At 45.5% G+C, this 20,696-nt stretch overlaps 1 protein-coding gene across 1 annotated transcript in view; it reads left to right on the top strand.

Annotated features, from left to right (window-relative positions):
* The first annotated feature begins 1,353 nt into the window (after positions 1–1,353).
* Positions 1,354–20,696, top strand: part of AMOT (angiomotin) — a 44,942-nt gene continuing 25,599 nt past the window's right edge. The window contains 8 exon segments of the mRNA XM_079318760.1: positions 1,354–2,223; positions 15,230–15,395; positions 16,790–17,026; positions 17,029–17,303; positions 17,305–17,394; positions 17,397–17,495; positions 17,497–17,601; positions 17,603–17,712. Coding sequence (XP_079174886.1) covers positions 16,837–17,026; positions 17,029–17,303; positions 17,305–17,394; positions 17,397–17,495; positions 17,497–17,601; positions 17,603–17,712 — 869 coding nt within the window. The 5' untranslated portion in view covers positions 1,354–2,223; positions 15,230–15,395; positions 16,790–16,836.

The following is a 20,696-nucleotide window of genomic DNA, read 5'->3' as shown; positions in this document are numbered from 1 at the left end:
TTGCTTGGCCCATTTCAGAACAAGAGCTTTGCCTCTCTGATGCAAAGACTGGTTCCTCTGCAGAGCTATGTTACTGCCATTACTAATCCTCTATTAGATCTTCCAAAACGAGACTTTAATCTTTCTTTCTAGCAGCATGTTGGGATCCTTTTACAGGCTTTTGAGTGGGGTCACAGGCACAGAGATGATGTGTCCATGCTTTGCTGTAAAGGTTGTAGAATGTTTAAAGCTGAACTGTTTTAGGAGTTGAAATTCCACACTGTGATTCCAGGCACTAAAGTCTTCAGCAAAAACCCCCTCTGAATGTGGCCACCATCTTTTATCATGTGATAAAATGCTGAAACACAGCAAAATCAGAGTTGTATTTGGGGACAAGTGTCTTCAGTCTCATGTTTCCACACTGACCATTATTTCTAAGTAGAGGTCTGTGGATATTTCCTATTAGGATATCCTAAGCTTTGGAAGATCACGTGATGTAAATTATGGTTTTAAGCAGAACATTATAAACAGGGATCTCCTTTAATACCCTGCTTTTATGCAGTTAGTCATGATCAGTTCCTGCCTCGCTTTCATTTATTTTCAGCATTTGGCCAGCAAAAAAGGGGGTGAGTCCTGGGCTGGTGTACTCTGCTATAAACCCATTTCAGTCCAGTGGCTTTGGTTGGTTTTGAGGGGGCTGTGGGTGCATCCACAGCTGCCCAGGTGGCTCCTCCTGCAGAGGGACCAGGGCTGTCCTGGGGGGCACCGGGCACAGCATCACCAGCCAGGCCAGGGAGCGGATTGCCCTGCTGTGCTCTGCACTGGAGTGTTCTCACCTTGAATGCTTTGATCAGTTTTGGGCACCGCAATATATAAAAAAAATACATTAAGCTTTTAGAAGAGTGTACAAAGGAGGCCATGAGGATGGGGAAAGTCTAGATGGAAACTCTTGTGAGGAGCAGCTGAGGTCGCTTGGTGTGTTCAGGCCGGAGATCTCATTGTGGTCTTCACCATCCTCCCTCGGGGCAGTGGAGGGGCAGCTCGGGTCTCTCTCTGTGAGCAGGAACAGGAGCCAAGGGAACAGCTGGAGCAGAGTCGAGGGAGGCTTAGGTTGGATATTTGGCATATATATTCTTCCCCCGGTGGGTTCTGGGGCAGAGAACGGGCACAGCCCCAAAGCCGCCGGAGCTCCAGGAGCCTTTGCACACCGCTCCCGGGCACAGGGCGGGGTTCCTGCAGGGCCAGGACCCGCAGCGCTGCTGGCCGTGCCGGGGCCGCTCCGTGTGTCCGTGTGTCCGCACACAAAGCGGCGGGCGGAGCGCAGCGCAGCGCAGCGGGGCGGGGGCGGCGCCGCGGGCGGGGCGGGCCCGGGGGCGGCGGCGCTTCCTGCCCGCCCCGGCCCAGCGCGTCCCGCGGGCCGCCCGCGCCCTCAGCAGCGGAAGGAGGGAGGCGGAGGAGGGAGCCGAGCCCGTGCCGTCCGCTCTGCCGAGCCCGCCCGGTACCCCCGAGCCCTCGCGGTGCCGCCGAGCCCGCCCGGCGCCGCTCCGCCTTGGCGCGCAGGTAACCGCGGAGCAGCAGCAGCAGCCCAGCCCAGCCCAGCCCGGGCGCGATGCCGCGGGCCGCCCTTCGCTGCCGGGGCCCCGGGCGGCGCTGCCACTGACAGCCCAGCTGCCACCGCCGGGACGCGGACTTTCGCCTCTTTGTGTTTATTCTGCCGCTCTCGAGGTACCGCTATCCTCCTCCCAGCCACCGCGGGCAGGTCCTGGTTGACTCTGGGATTTTTTTTTCTAACTCCTTCCAGCTCGGTGCCTGTTCTGAAGGTATATTTATTTTTAATAAAGAAAAAGTCGAGCCACAAATCGAGTTCGTAGCACATTCCCCGTTCTGTGGAGTCCGGTTGATTTTCTGCGGTTAAAAAAGTTTACTCCCCCTCCTCCAGTTTTTATTGACACTGAGGATGAAGAAGGATTTGCAAATGAAAGCGCCTTGAAATACAGCATCTTTTGGAGAGAGCTCTGCAGTTCTCCAGCCCGTTAAATCTCGAATTCCACCCTTTGCCCCTGCTGAATCCACTGTTCTGCCCTTTACTCTCTGGGGTAAAAAAAACCAACTAACAACAACAAAAACCCGAAAGGAAAAAGAATACCTTTGGCAGCAGGGAAGCTTTGTGTGACTGACCCAACGAGCTACAAGTGTCCAGTTTCTGAAAAGAAGAAAACCCTTTTGTCTTCAGCAGATCAGTAGGTAAGAGATGTACTCATGCTGCAAGAGACTCTGCATTCTTTCTTCAGCCTTAACCTGGGAGTTAGACTGGCTCTCTGCTCTGTCAGCTTTTGTCCATCACTTCTGTCTCCTGTAAAGTTTACTTTTCATCCTGCGAAATTCTTGGAAAAAAAGAGAAAAAAAAAAATGCAATATGCTCTTCCACCTATTTCACCAGTGGTAGTAAATTGCCAAAATGAATAGTGATGTACTTGTGTGTAATTGGATTGAGTAAAACTCGGTGGAAGTCGCTGAAGTGGGTTTGTGTCAGGCTGTGTTTGAAAGCAGCCGTTTCTTGTGGTGCTCTTTTCTTTTGAGAAAATAATTGCAGTCATTGTGCTTGTAATCCACGTGTTGAGATTGTCTTTGCTGGTCGTGCTGCTCAGAGGAGCATGTATGTGCATTTATGTATCACACGTGCAAACAGGGCTTCTTCTTTCACACTGGAATTTGTTTTACATTAAGTGCTTTACTGCTGTGTCACAAGGTGTGAAAGTGTTGCACCCATAATTAACCCACCTTAACAGATTATTGAACGTGGTCAGGAGCACGATTGGCACTGTGCTGGGTGAATATGAGGGGATGTTTTCTTTGTTTTGAGATTTTTTTTCCCCGAAGTAAGACTGAAAACGCAGCAGGGACATGTGCACATAATAACTGGATGGAGGCCCAGTCTCTGTTCAGGGAAACATATTTTGCAGAATACTTCTTTCTGTGGGGGCCAAGTGCTGAGTGTGTCCTGGTTTACAAGTGATAATACCACAGTGAATGTCTCATTTTCCTTCTCCCCCAGCTCTGTACCCACATTCCTCCTTCCCCTCCTTCCTTCTTTGCTACAACCATTCCTGCAAGGGAAGGACCTGTGGAATTTGGTGTGGCTGCTAGTGGGACTCCTTGTGTCAGGGCAGATTGTATTGTTCCCTGTGGAATCACACAGCATCCCCCAGCAGGAGGAACTGCCTGTTCATGTGGTCAAACCAGCCTTGACACTGAGCTCTTCCCCACTGCGTGGGTTTTTCCTGTGGATGATACAGGAAATACTTCATATTGGTCTGTCCTGCTCCCTGTTCCTCTTTCTTTTTGAAGGTTTTTTTTTTCCCTTCCTCTTCCCTGGAGGGATTTCTGTGGGAAAAAGTGGAATAGGTGGGGCAGCAAGTTAGCGTGCTCTGAGCTGCTGGACCCTCACTGGGGGTGCCTCTGTCTCTGCTGAGCTGGGGCACCTTGTGAGGGGACTGGGGCCAGGATCCATCCTGGGCCAGAGGGCAGGGTCTTGCTTTTGGTTGCTGTCTCCCATTTTTCTGCTTGACTGTTTCAGGGCACTTTTCTGAGCCTTTTCTACCAGCTCAGAGTGGGAACACAAGAACTGTGTTCTCGAGCTTTCCTTACACCCTCGTGTGAGTGATGGGCAGCATCACGTTGGTTTTTCAGGGCTGCTGTAAAAACATGAATCCTACCATCAGGACCATGACCCTGTTAAATCTCTGGGTCAGACTTTCACCAGGGTTACCTCAGTGACTGCTCCTCTCAGGGAGCAGGGTCATGAGTTGACCCTGGAAAAATTTGTGCCGTAGTTGAAGTTGCAGGTTCATCTGGGACACCTGGTCTTCCTCTCTTTTACTTCCAGGACACTTTTTTGCAACATAACTCCATCCTTCACAGATTCCTGGGGGCCACAAAGACAACACAGAATGATTTATTTTTCTTGAGGAAAGGGTGGGATTTCCAGATGGAGGGGATGGGGTGCCTGCTCATCCCACAGGCTCTTTGCCTTTTGCATTCTGGAGGTGTTTTGCAGGCAGTGCTGGCTGCCCTGGGGAGGGGACTGCAGGCAGAAGGGACCTGAGCAGTGTGGAGTGGGCAGAATGGGCCATGTGGTAGGATGTGGGGCTGGAGTTTGCCATGACACTTTAATTTAAATTGTGCTGGCTGGTTTAAATGTGCTGATAGCGTGGGTCATCATCCTGCCTGTTCCTGTGACACACACCATCAGATTGTGCCATAAACGTGGGACAAGCAGAGCATTCCCCTTTCCCAAAGCACACTTCGGGCTGAGGCTTTGTAGCAGAAAATGCCACTGCTGGGCCACAAGGTTTTCATATGCCTGTGATACAAATGTATAAAAATTCTCTGTGGCCTCTAATACAGCTCAAAGGGCAGCTGATTTAGACGTGCCTGAGTGTTGAGGTCAGGAGATCAATTCCATAGGTTACCTAGATGAAAGTGCTTCAAGAGGGCATAGCATAAATATTTGATTCATATAGGAGGGATTGGTGCAAATCCTTTTGTTCCTTCCCCAAAGATGTTCTGGAGGAAAAGCACTGTTAGGAGGTGGAAAAAAAAAAAAAAACAACAACCAAACCCACTGAACAACTGAAAACTTGTAACTTCTTTGTGCTAGAGGAAGTTGGATGGTAACATAGTGTATTATTGCTGAATTCCTCTAAAATTCTCATGGGATACACCGTCTTGGAGATCCCTGAAGGGAACTAATGTTTTTAAGTGTAAAATGACTCATAATGCATGGGCTCTTGAGGTTGGATTTAACATTGTATGCAAACCATTGCCAGCTGGTGGGGATCTTTTGGGATAAAATAAGAACTATATTGTACAAGAAGGCTTGAATGATGCATTTCAGATGCATCCTGATTAGCTAAGCCATTCACTTTGCAAAAGAATAGCCAGAATCCCAGAAGTGGAGATAATTTAATAGTTCTCTTGTTCTCTTTAGTCTGTCTTGCATCAGCAGACTGACCAATCTTTTTGTTTGTTTAGAAATAAGGTTGCATTGCTTTGCTAACTCATTTTCCTGACCATGACAGTGAAGTTGAGGATTTGCAACCCCCAAGTTCTCAGAGCATAAATGCTTCTCCTACTTCTAGCCCTTCCTTTTGTTTCCAGTGAGTGTAATGTGATTTATATATTTTTTTTTTTTTGTGGTTATTTTGATAGAACAACTTGCACCATTTAATTCTTGCTAGGGCTCAGCACACTGGTGCCTTCCTCCATGACTGGGGCTCACTGTCACTGCAATGAACAAACAGCTCAAGTAAAATTTGAGCTCATTAAAGCTTAATTTTCTTAATGTGGAGCAAAATCTGAGCTTGGTTTAGATTGTTGTAGTAATGTATACACAGGAATAGGTCTTCAATTTTAGAATTATCAACAGTCCAAGAGTGTGTTAATGTATAAATACTTCTGGCAGTGAAAGAATTTGTCTGTTTATATCCCTTGTGGGGCAGAACTCCTTGTGCACTTCTTGTTTCATTCTTACTAGTGACTTTTAAAGAGCTGCAGAGCTCTGACTTGCAGGGAAGACAAAACCCAATATAATAAAGTTCTTACATGTTCAGAGCATGCATTAAAGTAACATGTGGCTTCAAACACCTTAAATGATAAGATTCTCTGTTGTGTGCTGGGTTCTGTTGTGAATTAAAAAGAAAACTATGACCTTGCTCTTGGCAAAGGTTCTTGGATTTTTGGATGTTCCCACTTTGGGCAGAAGTGTAAATGCTTTCAGAATAAAGTAAGATGCCTGTTTCCCCCCATCTGGCTGTTGTTGCACATTCCCACATTTGAAGGTATTTTCAGACACTCACTTTTGAAGAAGTCCTCTCAAAGGGCTCCTAATCAAAGCAGCCTTATGGATTTTTTTTCCCCTCCTTGCTATTGTGGATATAGTGGGAGTGGAATGTCCTTAGTTGCCAATGTTTGCTGCTAGGTATCCCCCTTCCATGGAGACCAAGTGTTTATAAAAGTGTGAGAACAGCCATTCTTGGGGATTGCCAATAAGGTCCAGGGCTCTCTTTCTCCTCTTCTGTCCACTGAAATACAAGAGAGGACTTGGTTCCTCATAGAAGTGTTCCAAACTGCCTGTTGCTGGGGCTATACACTCACAGGAAGCACTAGAGGATTTGTCAAAGTGATTTAGTCCATTGTGTTGAATCTGGGCCACAACCCATTTCTCTAAGCTCGTTCCTTTCAGGAATTCTTTCCTTTTTTTACTTTCTGATGAGAAGTTACTTTCTAGGTTAGACTTCCACATACCCTGGTGCCTGATCATCTCTCTACACGTGTCCCTTATGTGGCAGCAGCATCATATTGTAGACTTAAATCATTGTCTTTTATGAAGAGCAGGCACATACCTGCCCTGTGAGTGCAGTTTGGCTGCAGGAGTTGTTAACCCTTTTATACAGGAGAGAGTGTATTCCCAAACAGCTCTGGAATGCAGTGCGGCCACAGGAAATTCATGCTGCAGCCTCCATGGCCATACCTTCAGCCTTTGCAAAAGCTTTTGATTCATGCTTTGGATGGATCTGATGCTGGAATTGTGTCCATGTGGAAGCGATGGGCTGTATGGAGAACTCTAAAGTGAGCAAATACCCAAATCTTGCATATTCCCTGGCTCTCCAGGGTAGCCTTGATGTGTTGTCTTCAGGACAGGAAAAGGATCCAACAACGTTGGGGAAAAATAGTATGAAGTTATTCCTAGGAACAAAGAATTTTTAAATATGCAATGTATTCTTTTCTTGCTTGGCTACTATGCCTGAAGTGAAAGAAGTTTTTCATGGTTGATGGAATTTATGTTTACATGAACACTTGGGTGTAATTTTTAAAGCAAGAATAGATTTATAACTTACCTGTGTATAAATGACCATTCAGGGCAAACCAGACATTTGATGTCAGCAAGAGCTCAGTGCATGAGGAGTGAATAGAAATGGAAAATGAAACATGAATTTTAAAACCCCCTGGAACAGAATTCAAAGGGCTGTGGAAACAAATTCTCAAAGCTTTAAAATCCTGTCTTAGTACAGTGGAGAGGTTTGTGTGAGGTGCTCAGTTTAGGTGCAGGAAGGTTTGGAGTCTCCCCTGGGATGGAGCCTGTGGTTGTTGGATGTGTCATCCTTGGGGCAGCTCTGGACAGTGAGGGTCCCTGTTCCCATGGCTGAGTGGCTCCTCTCATCCTGCAGGCACTCTGCATTCCTGGTCCTGCAGAAAGGCTTCAGAGATAAATGCTGCCATTCAGACTTGCTGCTTTTTTACTTTCTTGTCCTCTCTGAGAATGACTCTTGTCTAGTTTGGTTGTGTCTCAGCTTAAAATAACTTTTTTTTTTTTTTTTTAATACTAAATATTTGAAATTCCTTGGGAGTTTGGAGAGGTCTTTGGTCACTTTCCTTGGTAACCACTGTTGGGCTATATAAGGTTCATCAGTCACAGTATAGAACCAAACTTTGTGTAAATGACAAAAAATTTCACTGATCCGATGAAATTGGTTTTTAAAGGCTTATTTGTATTAGCAAAGAACTTAGTGTCTAATAGTAGACCAAAATATTGTTGAACAGTTCTCTTATATGAATGCTTATGAATTAAGCCAGTTTAGGATTTTGTTTAATGAATTAATTAGCATTTGTAAGACCTTGTCTAAGAGTTGTGTCACAGTAATATTTTCTTTAAAATGTTTCGTGTCTCTATACAACTTGTTTTTTGAAAGAATTACTTAATATTAGGGTTATTTACTGTAACCCTCAAGGAAAGCAATTCCACATTTCAGTGACTTTGTTCCCATCAGGGTTTGGTGGACTTTTCCTGCTGTTCTAATTTGGGTGGTTCTGTGTTCAGCTGAAACAAATTTGATTGCTTCATACTGGGGCTAGCCTGTCTTGTTGTGGGGCTTGGGAAAACATATCTTCCTTGTTTTCCCATTGTCTTTGTGAAGAGAAACAAAGCTGAAACCTCCTCTGTATTTCTGAAAAGCCAGAACTTAAAAACCAGTGTGAGATGGCATCCCTGCCTGTGCTGGGGGGGTTGGAATGAGATGGGTTTTAATGTTCCTTCCAACCCAAACCAGTCTGGGATCCTGGGATAGCCTGTGGAGGTGCACAAGGAGGAGGTAATCTGGAATTTTCTGGAGTCATCACAGCTGAGTGCTGATACTTGTATTGGATAAAAACAAATTTGGAACACTTTTTACTGTAAATGATGAAGGTTGATGAGACCAAGAGCCATTACATAGCCTGTTCCACCCTTCCTTTGGGTAAGATCAGGGGTCTGTGGAGAGCAGGCAGAAAAGAGCACTCCAAAGTTACATGAGAAAGCAGCTTTGGCTCTTGTCGAGTTGGGATTGGGTGTGGAGCACTTGGATCTTCTTTAATAAAGAAAAAGTTATTTAAAAAGCTTAGCATCCCTGGGGGGAAGAGTGGATTTAGCATGTGTTGAAAGCCCAGTGGATTTCTGATTTGGGGCAGTAGGGATGGCAACAGAAACTGTGTGTGGGACACTGCTGGCCCCATCCCTGCTGCTCAGGGGGTTTGAAGGGACTCTCCAAAGGCTGGGATGGAGATCAGGGCCCAGGGTGGTGCTGGGGGAGGCAAATTGCAGGATGTGTTCTCTTGGGAGAGCCAGGACAGCAGCTTTTCCAGCCCGGAGAGGCTCTGGCACTGCATTCCTCAGGGAGGGGAGAGCTGAATGCATTTCCTGCACAAGCCCTGCTGGCATTGACTGAGCTCTGAGGGGGAGCAGGGAAGGTTAATCACCTTGGATTTGTGCTCAAGGAGCTGTGTTACCTCTGGTTTCTGTGCACTCAGTGACGTTCATTTCTCTCATTAAGGTCTGAATCTTTAACTTTTTCTGCAGCTGCTGAGGATCCTTTACAGAAGTATCTTCTCCAGCTGTAGAAAAAACAGAAAGTTCTTCTGCCTTCTGCTTACACAAGTCCTTGGTCCAACATCCTTGATCCATTAGGCAGGATCTTGCTGTTCTGTTGCTGCAGAAAATCTTTCTAGCAGTGATAAAGTTTATTAGCAAGGCAGAAGTGTGCTGGTGTGGTTTACACGAGGTTCTTAAGCAATACACCTAAACCCAATTATTTCCTACTGTAACTGCATCTATTTTAGAGTGGTTGCTGGAATACTGCATTGAAGAAATCAATTCCCTGAGTGACATAGTTGTGGCAACAAAAAACATCAATGTAGGCCAGGACTTAGCCAGTCACCACTGTGCTAAAGTGTATGGAGTAATATCTTCCTCCCAATGTGGTGGTGAGGCTCAATTAATCATCTTTAGGTAATTAAAGGTTTTTTACAAGGTGCACATGAAAAGCCCAGTGGTATGATTAAAAGAACAACACCAAACCACTTTATAACATCCTGCTGTCTAAAAAATGTGGTGGGCTGGATCTTCTGCAGGGTTTTAGTTTTAATTCTTATTTTTAACCCATGGTACCACTGAGATCTCTTGGTGGTGTTGGGCTGCATGGTTTGTGCCCTTCCTTGGGCCACAGCATCTCTGGCTGATCACTGGTAAATTACCTGTATTTAGCTTTCTTTTCTAAAGAAAAGGAACAAAAAGCAGACCTTGGGCCACAGGAGGGGCCATTCCTGCCTGCTTCCAGATTCTGGTTAGTCCTGTTAAATTCTGTGAAACTGCATTCTGAAAGAAGAGCTCCTCCATATGGGGGCTTAAAATAGTTTAAATTGTGGTATTGCTAGAAAAAGCCAGAAAGTTCCATGCTAAAGTTAGGCCACAGTGGTTGTTTTCTTCCCTGCATCCTCCTCCACCTACCTTTTTTTCATTTGTGTCAACTTATGATATAAATTTTCAGGATGTCACAACTGACATATGAGAAAAAATTACCTTAAGATGGCACAAAATGGATGTATTTCTTTGGGGATCATATTCCATTGTTTTCAGGACTGCTTAAGCTTTTAGGTTTGAATTTGACTTTATTTTTAACGTAGATGGTGATTCCTATATTTTTTTTTTTTTTTTTTTTTTTTTTTTTTTAATCTTAGCAGCAATAAAAGAGTCTGATCCTATCTGTAGGGACAAATGATGCACTGTCAACATTTTCTCCCTTCTGATAATGCACATGAAACTGGTTTGCGTGTTTGAAGATTACATTTTACTCTCACATGTTTTCATTATCTGAGAGCCCCGAGGAGAGGCCTGGACTAAATCAGGGAAGGAATGGAGAAACCACACATGCATGAAACTGGTGCTGAGGCATAGTGGGATAGTTGTGGGACAGGGGCTGCTGACGACAGAAGCAGGGCGCTGCTGAGTGCCAGCAGCAGCGAGAAGTGGAGCATTCTCAAAACACAAAACAAAGCTGATGCTGAGTTAAAACTGTGGCTTGGGCTTGCAGCAATCCCCCAGTTCTGCAAGGATAATTACTGGAAATCGCTGGAGTTTGAGGCAGATGAATCTTGCTGGGAGGCAGCTCTCTGAAATGAGACCTGGTGTGGCTAAGTTCTGAGCTTGAGCTGGTTTTAGCAAGAAGACATCTAAAAGGTGAGATCTTGGCCTTTCTGGATTTGGTAGCAGAGATCCATTGCCTGTGCTGGAATTGTTTCATTAATTATGAATGCCAGAATATACCTGCCCTTAAAGGGTTGTGACTCTGCAGATGTGTGAGCAGTTTGAGGTAGAGCTGCATAACAGTTTAGGTAATTGAGTGGTGTGATGTCTTCATGTAGAAATATTCTCCATAAAACAGCTGGTTTTCCTATTAGACTGGGTATCCATAATAAATCCTCCTGCCCCGTGACTTTTAAAATTTTATGGAGGAACTTGAAATTCCATAGCATTCTTTTCAAAATGCTGAAAAGCCACGACACATTCCTATTTATACCAGGCTTTGTAAGTGTTTATTCTTTTTTTTTTTTTTCCCTTTGTAATATAAAGCCTAAATTATGTTGCTGAAGATTATAGGAACTTCCCTGTGAAGAAATTGATACTTTTTAGTAAGGGGAGCAGTAATTCAAAGGTCAAGTAAGGTCTTCCCAGTTTTTTCCTTTGGGATGTGTAATTTAGAGGAGATCTTCCCACATTGATGTCTTGACTTACTTATCTCCAGCCTGGCCAAGCAACTTGCTGCCTTTCTTCAGGCTTTTCTTGTAGTGGTCCCAGTGACACAAATGTTCAGGGGCAGGTTAGGAACAGTCTAATCCTTGCTCAGGTGGACTCAGTTTGGCTGGGAGAGTTGTTAAAACCAGGACCAGTCATTGTTCTCCTAGCAGGATGATCTAATACAATGGGTATGCATCTTATTGCCCCCCTCAGGGTGACATTGTTCTTGTTTTTCGTTAAAAGAAGGAAGTTTTTCTCGTTTGCCTGGTGACTCTGCCCTTCTGGAATGAAGATGAGTAATGCTGGCAGCACTCCATGCACCTGCTGGGTGCCACCCTCTGGGATCACCTGAGCCACGGGCAGCAGATGGAGGCAGGCAGGGCTGGGAGGGCTGAATGGGAGCGGGGAGGTGTTTATGGTTGGAGTCTGGAACCTCCTCCTGCTTAGAAGCAGGTGCTAAAGCACTCTCACAAAGCTGGGACTTGTTGAGTGCTGCCTTGCAGGTCTGGCTGTTGGTGCCAGACGTGTGGAACTTTTATTCTCCAGGCCTCTCTCTCCTGGTGTGTATTCTCTCCCTTCCTCCTCCTCCTTGGGTAGGATTGAAAGGAAGCAAAGAGCATTCAGTGATAACCTCCACTATTCATTGCATAATTTGGGACCTTGCCTCTGAGTCCCTGGGCTCCCAACCACTCCAAAGTGAGTGTTTGTGCAGAACAGGCACGGTTCCAATGGCTGTGGGGACACAGGTTGAGTGAATTCTGCAGGATCAGGGATCAGTCTGCTGGGTTTGCGTGGGCCATGGAGCAGCAGAGTGTTTCCATTACCCAGGGGTGACTCAGCATGGGAGTATTGCCCAGGGACCTCACAGCTGGTCCTTTCCACACTCTTTCCAGTCCCCTCCTCTATTATGGAGTGCAGAAGAACTTAAAGAAGAAACTGCACCTAAAAAACCATCCTAAAACTTCATCTACCTGCTAGCATCCCGTCCCCTGCTGCCAACCAGGATGGGCAGTATCATGAGCACATCCTTTAAGAAAAACCATGGAATTGCTTTAGAGAACTTTAAGTCTGTTACTGGATTGTTTCAGGTATGAGTGACACAAAACATAGGAGTAAAACTGAAAGTGCTTAACTGTACTGCAGCCCTGATGAGGTGGTGAACCTGTTCCCATCCCACCTGATGTGTGAGCTAATTAGCTCCTTGGCTAAGCAGTAATTCTGGGCAAGTATGCACAGGCTGTCCTCACAGGGACTCTTGCATTCCTCTTGGTTTCACAAGCTAAAGAAAGATGCTTCTCCTTGCTTGTGAGGTTATTATTGCTCCATGCAGGTTAATTGAGCTATAGCATTAGAGCCACTCATCAAACAGTGGTGAGTTGCTCACTTGTCTAAGCTTGTTTATTTTTATAATGCTGGAAAATATTTGCATGCTGTACAGAAATGTGCTGCTTTGGTTCCCTACAGCCTGGCAGTGTTATCATTTTAAATTTTTCATTAATCTTCCTTCCTCATGAGGGACTGGCAAGGTTCCTGTGCATAATTACATGATGTTTAAGACAGAAGCCTCAGCTACTGGGTTTTTACACAGTGCCCTGCAAACATGAGGCTTTTCTTCCTTAAATAGTACCTACACTGCCCTCCTTTTGTGCCCATTCTTGATCTCAGCATGGTGAAGCATTATTTGCAATTCCTGTGTTAGTACTACCAGTTCTAGCTTCTGATGTTCCCTCAAGAGCTTTCCCCTCAAATTACCAGGAGTAATTTCAGACCAGGGTTGGAATGAGGTGTAAGATGATAGAGTTATGATCTTTGGGAGCAAATTGCAAAATTGATTCAACCTGGGAAATCTCACCATGGCTCCTTGGATGAGATTTGATCTAAACCTGAATTTTCCACTGGAAAGGTGTTTCTAGGCTTTGTGGCTATGGAGAGTGCACCATATAATCCATACAGTTTGGCAGAGTTGTTGGCAGTCTGATTTCAACCCTATTAATCATAATATATGTAAGCTAAACCCCCAAATACGTCTGTTTAAAGTATCTACAGAACCTTCCCAATTTCCTTCCAGCTCTGTCATAACAACTTTTCCAGTGCATCTCACTAATTTCCATCTTGGCACGGTGAAAACCGAAATTGCTGGAAGAGTCTGACACAATAGAGTTTGGTGTCCAAATAAATAACACATGGGCTTCAGCACCGATTGTGCTGTTCATTTTGTGTTTTGTAATAGAAAAGTTAACTCACTGGTCTGCCAGGAGTTTCCAGCTGCTCAGAAAGCAGATTCCAGGAATGCTGCCACCCAAGTTAGTTGCACAAGATTTTTTTTGTTAATTAAAAATAATGGATAAAACTGGAAAAATAGGCTACCAGTCAGTATTTAAAGAAAGCAGATTTGTTGGTCAGAATATCTTCATATTGTATCTCAGCTCACCTTTTGCTTTGGGTTCCAGGTTGATTTCTAGTTTACACCCAAACTAAAATTAGATTATTCAGTTCCAACAAATGTCAGTGTGAACTGTGCCCTCCCTCCATCAGCTCACAGAATGAGCTGGTAGTGCTCAGGAGTGAAGCTCTGTATGTGAAATGGTTCCTGGAGCATTTGAAGGAGTTAAACATGCACAGATTGGATTTGTCTGTTGAAAAAAATCTTTAAGGCAGAGAGGCAGAATTTCAAGCTGGGTTGTATCTTTGTATTAAAAAAATAAACAATCCCCCCCACCTCCTTAGATTTTTCCAGTTGAGACAAAAGAAATCTTTGGGTGGAAAGGCAGCATCATATTGCATAATAAAAGCCTTTTTATGCTCTAATAAAAAGGGTTGCTCAGGGCAGCTTGCTTAAAAAAAATTAAAGAAGAAGTCAGTGATGATTCTGGTGTGAGGGGGACGAGGAATCCTTAACTTCTGTTGTGCAACACTGGGAAAAGAGGTTAGAAATTGCTCTAGTTATCTGCTATCTTTAATGCCTGGTTTAAAGGTTCTTTACTGCATATTTGCTGGCAGCTGTTTTCAATATATCCCTCTCCAGCTAAGTCACCAGTTAAGAATTTGACATTAGCTGCTTTTTTCAACCACCATCTTGAAGTACCACACCACACAACACTGCCTTGTTCTCTCCTTAGTTATTGTTCATGTGCCTTGAAATTGCTGTGACACCTCAAGTATTTAACTTGCAGATCTGAGATAGTTTTTGTTGGGTGTGGATTTGTGCTGTAATAAGTCAGAGACAGAAGTATCCACGTCTGCATTCCTTCACTACATCTGTTCACTTATTTTTTGCAACATTCCAGGAAATTAAGTTAAATTATACATATCAATGAATATTTTTAGTTTCACTAGTTCTGTTTTCATTGCCTTTCCTTAAAGTATGAGCACAGTGAGTGTGAATATGTTCCACATCTTTTGCATTGCTTGCCTTTTTCTTTAGGACACCTTCAGTAACTGTTTCTTGTAACATGCCTAAATACACTTTGTTCTGTATTCTCCTTCTCTCAATGGTTAAAGTTTCTTTACTGCTTCATATTCGGAGGAGGAAAGTAACGTAATTAAAGAGTGTTTTGGGAATTAGAGCTGTGCTCTGCAATGTATTTCTGGCATAAACTCTTGTCAGTGTCCTTTTCTTCCCTGACTTTCCCAGTCTGTAAAATAAAGCTAATATTCACAAACTGATCATTCTCACAGTCATTTCTGAGGCACAGTGTGTTGAAGTTTATCAAGCATTTCACCGTGTCACCCTCCAGCAGAGGATTTCTGCTGACATGGTTTAAAATACTCAGCACCACTGGCAAAGGAGCCATTAGCACAGGGCATCCTCATCTGTGCTGCAGCTTTCCTTCTGAGCAAAAAAATAAAACAATGGAGTTAAAGAATTAGCGGGTTTTAATCACTGTTTCACTTGGAGGCACAGATGGGACAAAGCATTACTTGGCACCATTTAATCTTGGAGCAGAAATGGTCATGATTAAAGCAGCAGCTGGAGTAGATTGCTGGGGACATGGGGGTTCATTCATCCTAAAGGGATCAAAATTGTTGGGCTCTGGGAGAAAACAAGAAGCTGCAAAAGGAAACATCTGAAATATGGGCCAAGGTTTATTATTTCTAGGGTCTCATCTGCTGATTAAAATGGTGTTTTCAATGTTTCCTCAGAATTATTTTGGGAGTGAGGAGAGTATCAAGTGATCTGGCCTGCTGAAGAGGAGCCTGAAGCCGTCTCTGAGTGGAGATCTTGGATTTGCAGGAGGAAGGCTGAGTGTGTCCCCCCATGTGGCAGAACTGCTCCTCCTCACCAGGGAACTCCAAGTGAAGGACAAAGGTATGTGCCACTTCAGACAGGGTTTGAGGAGTCACATTCTAGGTCAGCTAAGGGGGGCTGAATTCCTGCTGTGGTGAGCAGCCTGCAATGAGGTGGGTTTTAGCTTCCCCTTCATTAGGGTTTGCAGAAAGCTTTTGTGTGCCCAGTGTGAGTCCTTGTGTTCCAGGGGTTGGCTGGCCTGGGGGAGCAAATGGGGAGTTTGGGGAGATGCAGCACAAAGCAGACCCTTCAGGCCTCCTGGTTCTGCCACAGAACAAACTGCTGGGAGCAAGTTACCTTCTGCTAAGGGACAATGTAATATAGAAAAAAAGAAAATGCTGGAACACCAACACGTGTTCTGCTGTCAGGGCAGAGCCACAGCTTGGCCAGCAACTGAGCCTTACTCTATTCTGAGCTGTTCTAGCTCAAAAGTAGCTCTGCTTTCAGTTACATAGTCTCAAAAGTATCATTAATTTTTGATATTTCAACTCAGGCAAAGCCAGTGGGCTTGAGTTTCCATGACACACTCCTGACTCCACTGGGAGACTGAGCAAAGTGTAATTGCTGTTGGTCACTGGCTTCATCTGTGCTTAGGATGTGCCTGACATTGGCTCTTTGTGTTTCTCTCATTGGGACACTGTTTTTTCCTGCCACTCTGAGGTCTTTTTCTGTTCCTTAGATCAGAAAACTCTTTTTCCTCCCCTTGCATTTGCATGCATTCCGCTGAGGATATTTAGATGTGTGAGGATTTGGTTGCCTTTGTATAGCAGGAAGTTCCTGAGTCCTCACTTGTACCGTGCCTGGGGTTTTCTGCAGCAGGGAGAAGAGATGCTGATCTCACTCTGGGCATTTCATAACTCTGAAAACCTGCTGGCTAACTAGGTATTAATGACTTGCTTTATCTAAGCTGAGAGATTTCTTTGCTTCTTTTGAACCATATGCTATCTCAATAGGCTTTTTTTTTTCTTTTTTTTTTTTTTTCTTTCGTTAAAACTGACAAGTTGCTGACTTCACACTTCAGTCCTTGTCTGCCTACAAATATGGGAAGTGTATTTCTCTGTTGGTAACTCTAACTATAAAGCAAACAGTTTTCAGGCATTTTTACCATCATCCTGTGAATTCCACGTCTCCTTTTTGCCGGAGATGCTGTCTGAGGTATTTGGCATGCATCCCTACAGCTTGCAGTCGATTGAGTTGCCTATAAACTTTCAAGTCACCTTTCATCACCTTTCTGAGGCTTTGCCCCTCGGGCATGCAAGTCCTTCTTAGGTCAAGGGTCTTGATGACCCCCATTGTTATGGAAACCTTTGGTAATCTAACCTGCTTTTTTTTTTCTTCTGTATTTCCAGCCATTGCTCTTGAATATCTCTCCCTCCATCCACTCGGGCCCTAATAACCGTGTCTCCTTTCCTTAGGTCAAGGGCAGCTTTTACATTCCACCCAAAAGGCACCACAGTTTGAGATGAGGAATTCAGAAGAGCAAGCAGCTACGACAGTTTTACAGCGCCTGCTGCAGGAGCAGCTCCGATACGGGAACCCAAATGAGAACCGCAACCTTCTCGCCTTACACCAGCAAGCCACAGGGAATGCCCCCCCTTTCAGCAGCACCGGCAGCCCGGCCTCTCAGAACGAAGGGCTGAGCTCCCAGGACCACAGCTCGTGACTCATGCTTGCCCGCCAGGAGCCCCAGGCCAGGAGATACAGGTGGACAACAGCATCTGGAGAAGCAGCTGGTCGCCGCGGCTGCAGAACAGCGAGGACCTCCCCACCTACGAGGAGGCCAAGGTGCAGTCGCAGTATTTCCGTGGCCAGCCGCACGCCAGCGTCGGCGCCGCCTTCTACGTCACCGGCGTCACCAACCAGAAGATGAGGACTGAGGGGCGGCCCACGGTGCAGAGGGTGAGCCCGGGGAAGGTGCCCCAGGACGATGGGGCTGAAGGACCTCAAGCAAGGCCACGTGCGCTCGCTGAGCGAGAGGCTGATGCAGCTGTCCCTGGCACCAGCGGGGGTCAAGGCCCACGCGCACCGTCACGAAGCGCGCCGCTCTCCCCGCTCTCCCCGCTCTCTCCCCAGCAGTCCAGCGACCCTTACAAAAATTCTGGCTCCAATGAGTTCTACAAGAAACTCGGTGCAGCCCCCTTCCCAGCCCAGCTTGAAAGGAATGGAGCAGCGGGGGCCTCCCCCGGAGTATCCCTACAAAAACGTGTCCACCCCGTCTATGAACTGCAAAGCTCAGGTACTCGGGGCACTTCTATAGTGACCATCGCATGAGCCAGCCGGGAAGAGCTGATGGGCCTATGATGAGGTATCAGCATCCCCCTGAGTATGGCTCAGTCAGGTAAGCCAGACCTTAAAACAAACCCCATGACAGCCACGCAGGGAATGACAATGTAAAACTCACTCCATCGAGGCAGGTTCTCCTTCATCTTCATTACATGAGATAACACATTGTGTTCAGCTACAGACTGTCTGGGAGGACTGGTACCTGCTTCCTAGTAGCTGACTAGGGAGGCTTGATGCTTTGTACAAAAAAAAAAAATCCAAAACAAGCCAACTTGATTTTATGGTATGGGGAAGTTTAATGCTGAGGCTCTAGAGCTTCACAAAAGCTTTGCTGCAAAAGCCAAAGTTATGGTGTGATTCATTGCAGAAACTTGCAGTTACTTACTGCAAGACTTAAGTTGTTCTTTAATTACATCTGTCAGACAAGAGATTTTTTCTTAAAACTGCATCACATAGGAAAGGAGAAAGTGAATGAAAGCAATAATGGCACAGATAGCAAAAAACACCTCTGAGCTTCCTGTAGAAGTTTTAAAATTTTATTTTCAATGGACTGAAGAGTAGGAGAAGAAAGTGGAGCATTCTTTGTGCCTCATCCCAGACTTGCTTGTTCAGCTTTTGCTCATTTTTCTTGCATCATTTGAAATCTCAGCCTGTTCTGGTTCCCTCTAGATAAGGAGCTGGATTTGGCTTGAGCCAAACACTGATGTCCATGTGGGAAGATGTAGTTTTATTAAGATGAGCTAAAACCCCAGCTTCACTTTATCTGTTCCCATAACATCTCATCTCTGCCTGACACCAGGTGATATATCTGCTGTAATGATTTTGGCCTCATTTTGAAGCTAAAAGGGTAATTCAGAGGAGCAACAGGAGGATGTGAATGGAGAGGTCTCTGTGAATTTGTGTTTGCACGTTCTGAGAGGAGCATGAAGAAACCAGTCAGCATTTGGGAGCTGAGTCTGAGCTTTAGGGAGTTTGAATCTGCTCAGAACCTTCCTAGCCCTATGAGGAGCTATTTTCAGAGTTTGTCCACCATTGTTTGTGATCTGAAATGACTTCAGCAGCATACAAGCCTGATGAAAAGGCCCTTTGATCTGGCTAAATAAATAATAAAGAGGCCAGGAAAAGGGGAAGTAAAGGGTTTAAGGGGGGTAATGATTGTAGAAGCTCGTTGCAAATGTTTTTGCAAATTCAAAGGCCTCAAACCTCTGTGCACACGGGACAGGGAAACAGCTCCTCTGTGGTTCTGCTGCATCAGAAATGCTCCTTATATTCTATGCAGTGAGACATAGCCTGCTTGCTGTTCAAGGGAGAGGTATTTGAAAACACGCCAACAGTCAGCTCCTCTAGACAGGGTGATTTTTGTCTGTATTGGATGGATCCTGGCTGCTTTGAAAGAACATGGTGGGGGGAAGGAGGGGGAGGAGAAAGGTTCAGCTGGCAAGGTTTCCAGTAGGGGAAGCAACTGAAATTTGTCTTCAAAGCACTGGGAATCTAATGAGGTTACTTTTTAACCTAAATAGCTGCACAGAGGAGAGGTTTCCTTTGCAAGCAAATGTTGGAGCAGTAGAACAATTGCAAGACTAATCCATAAATTACAGAGCAGCTTAGCAAAGGAAGAGAGCGAGTCCTCTATTCCCCTCCTTCTCCCACACGCTTTAAGAGAAACTGTCATTTAGACAAGAAACCTTCTGTGTCGCTCAAGGTGCAGCTGGGTGATGGTGCGGGGATTTTAAAGGCAAACAGCTCCGGGGAGAGCCTTTGCCTCACACCAGGGCTGTCCCTGCAGTCTCCAGTTTTCCTGCCCCGGGTTTATCGGGATTCATTTGGATTGGTAAATGTGTGCATTTTTTGAACTGTGCGTCAAGGAAACAAAGCCCCTTCTCTCTGCTCCCGAAGCCACACCCTTTTCTGCGGGTTTTTCCCCTCATTGTTCGGGGGAATTTGAGGGTGACCTAATGATGCGGTTAAATAAAACTCGTTGAGCAAGATAAACATTGGGGAATTCACAGCATTCTCATGCTTCACCCTCCCCAGTCTGGGAAAGGAATGGGCTGTGGGGTAAGTTTAAACCAGTCTGCAAACAGTTTGCCTCACCTGCTCCTGGGCGGTGTGAGTTTGGGAACGGTGGATGTTGGTAATGATGTTGGTTTAATGTAAATACCGGGCATGCCGCAGGCCTCTCTGCTGTTCTTTGGAAATTTTAAAGAAAGTTTTGAAGAGGCCTGGCTGCATGTGAAGCTCCAGAGTCGGGTTCTTTCCCTAAAATTCAACTGCACTTTAGCATTGGTGGTGAAAACAGCCCTCCAGTCCGAGAGCAGAGCATGGGGTGCCTTGGCTCTGTGTCCTGGGGGCTGCAAGGGCTCCTGTGGCAGCACAGCCACAGCTGGAGCAGGTCTGGGTGCAGAGAAAGCCCCTGTCTGATTCATTTTTGAGTGCAGAGGAGGCTCCTGTCTGATGCATTTTTAGTACAGAGGAAGCTCCTGTCTGATGCAGTTTTGGGTGCAGAGGAAGCTCCTGTCTGATGCATTTTTGGGTGCAGAGGAAGCTCCTGTGATGGATTTTTGGGTGCAGAGGCAACTCCTTGTCTCTCTGATTCAAGCACCATCCTCTGTCTGGAGCCCAAGTGACTGAGCTCCTGCTGTGCTGATTAATCCCATTGACTTCACAGAAGGTTTTTGAGAGGGAGGTCTGCAGAATTTGTCCCATAATTAGTAACTCACTCTGTGTACCGTGTTCTCCTGAGCAGCATCAAAGTGGGGGCTAATCAGGTATGACTGGGCAGCAGAACAAAAATTCCTGGGTTTGATTTCAGCTGTGTAATGGAGTGGAGCCTGCTCCCTCCTGCAGACAGCATTTCCTGGTTTGTGCAGGAGGGCTGGGGAAGAGAGGGGAACTGGAGCTTCTTGAACACAAAACAGGAAAAGCTGGGAGGGCAATAAAAAAAAACAACAAACCCTTAACGAGCCAGAGACCTTTCCTGATCCTTTCATTCTTCTGCCTGCCCCACTGTGCTGCTCTGCCCACTGAGCTGTGTGTGAC

Source organism: Erithacus rubecula (assembly GCF_903797595.1).
Source record: "Erithacus rubecula genome assembly, chromosome: 15".
In the NCBI taxonomy this organism is placed as follows: domain Eukaryota; kingdom Metazoa; phylum Chordata; class Aves; order Passeriformes; family Muscicapidae; genus Erithacus; species Erithacus rubecula.
This window is presented reverse-complemented; position numbering and strand designations above follow the sequence as displayed.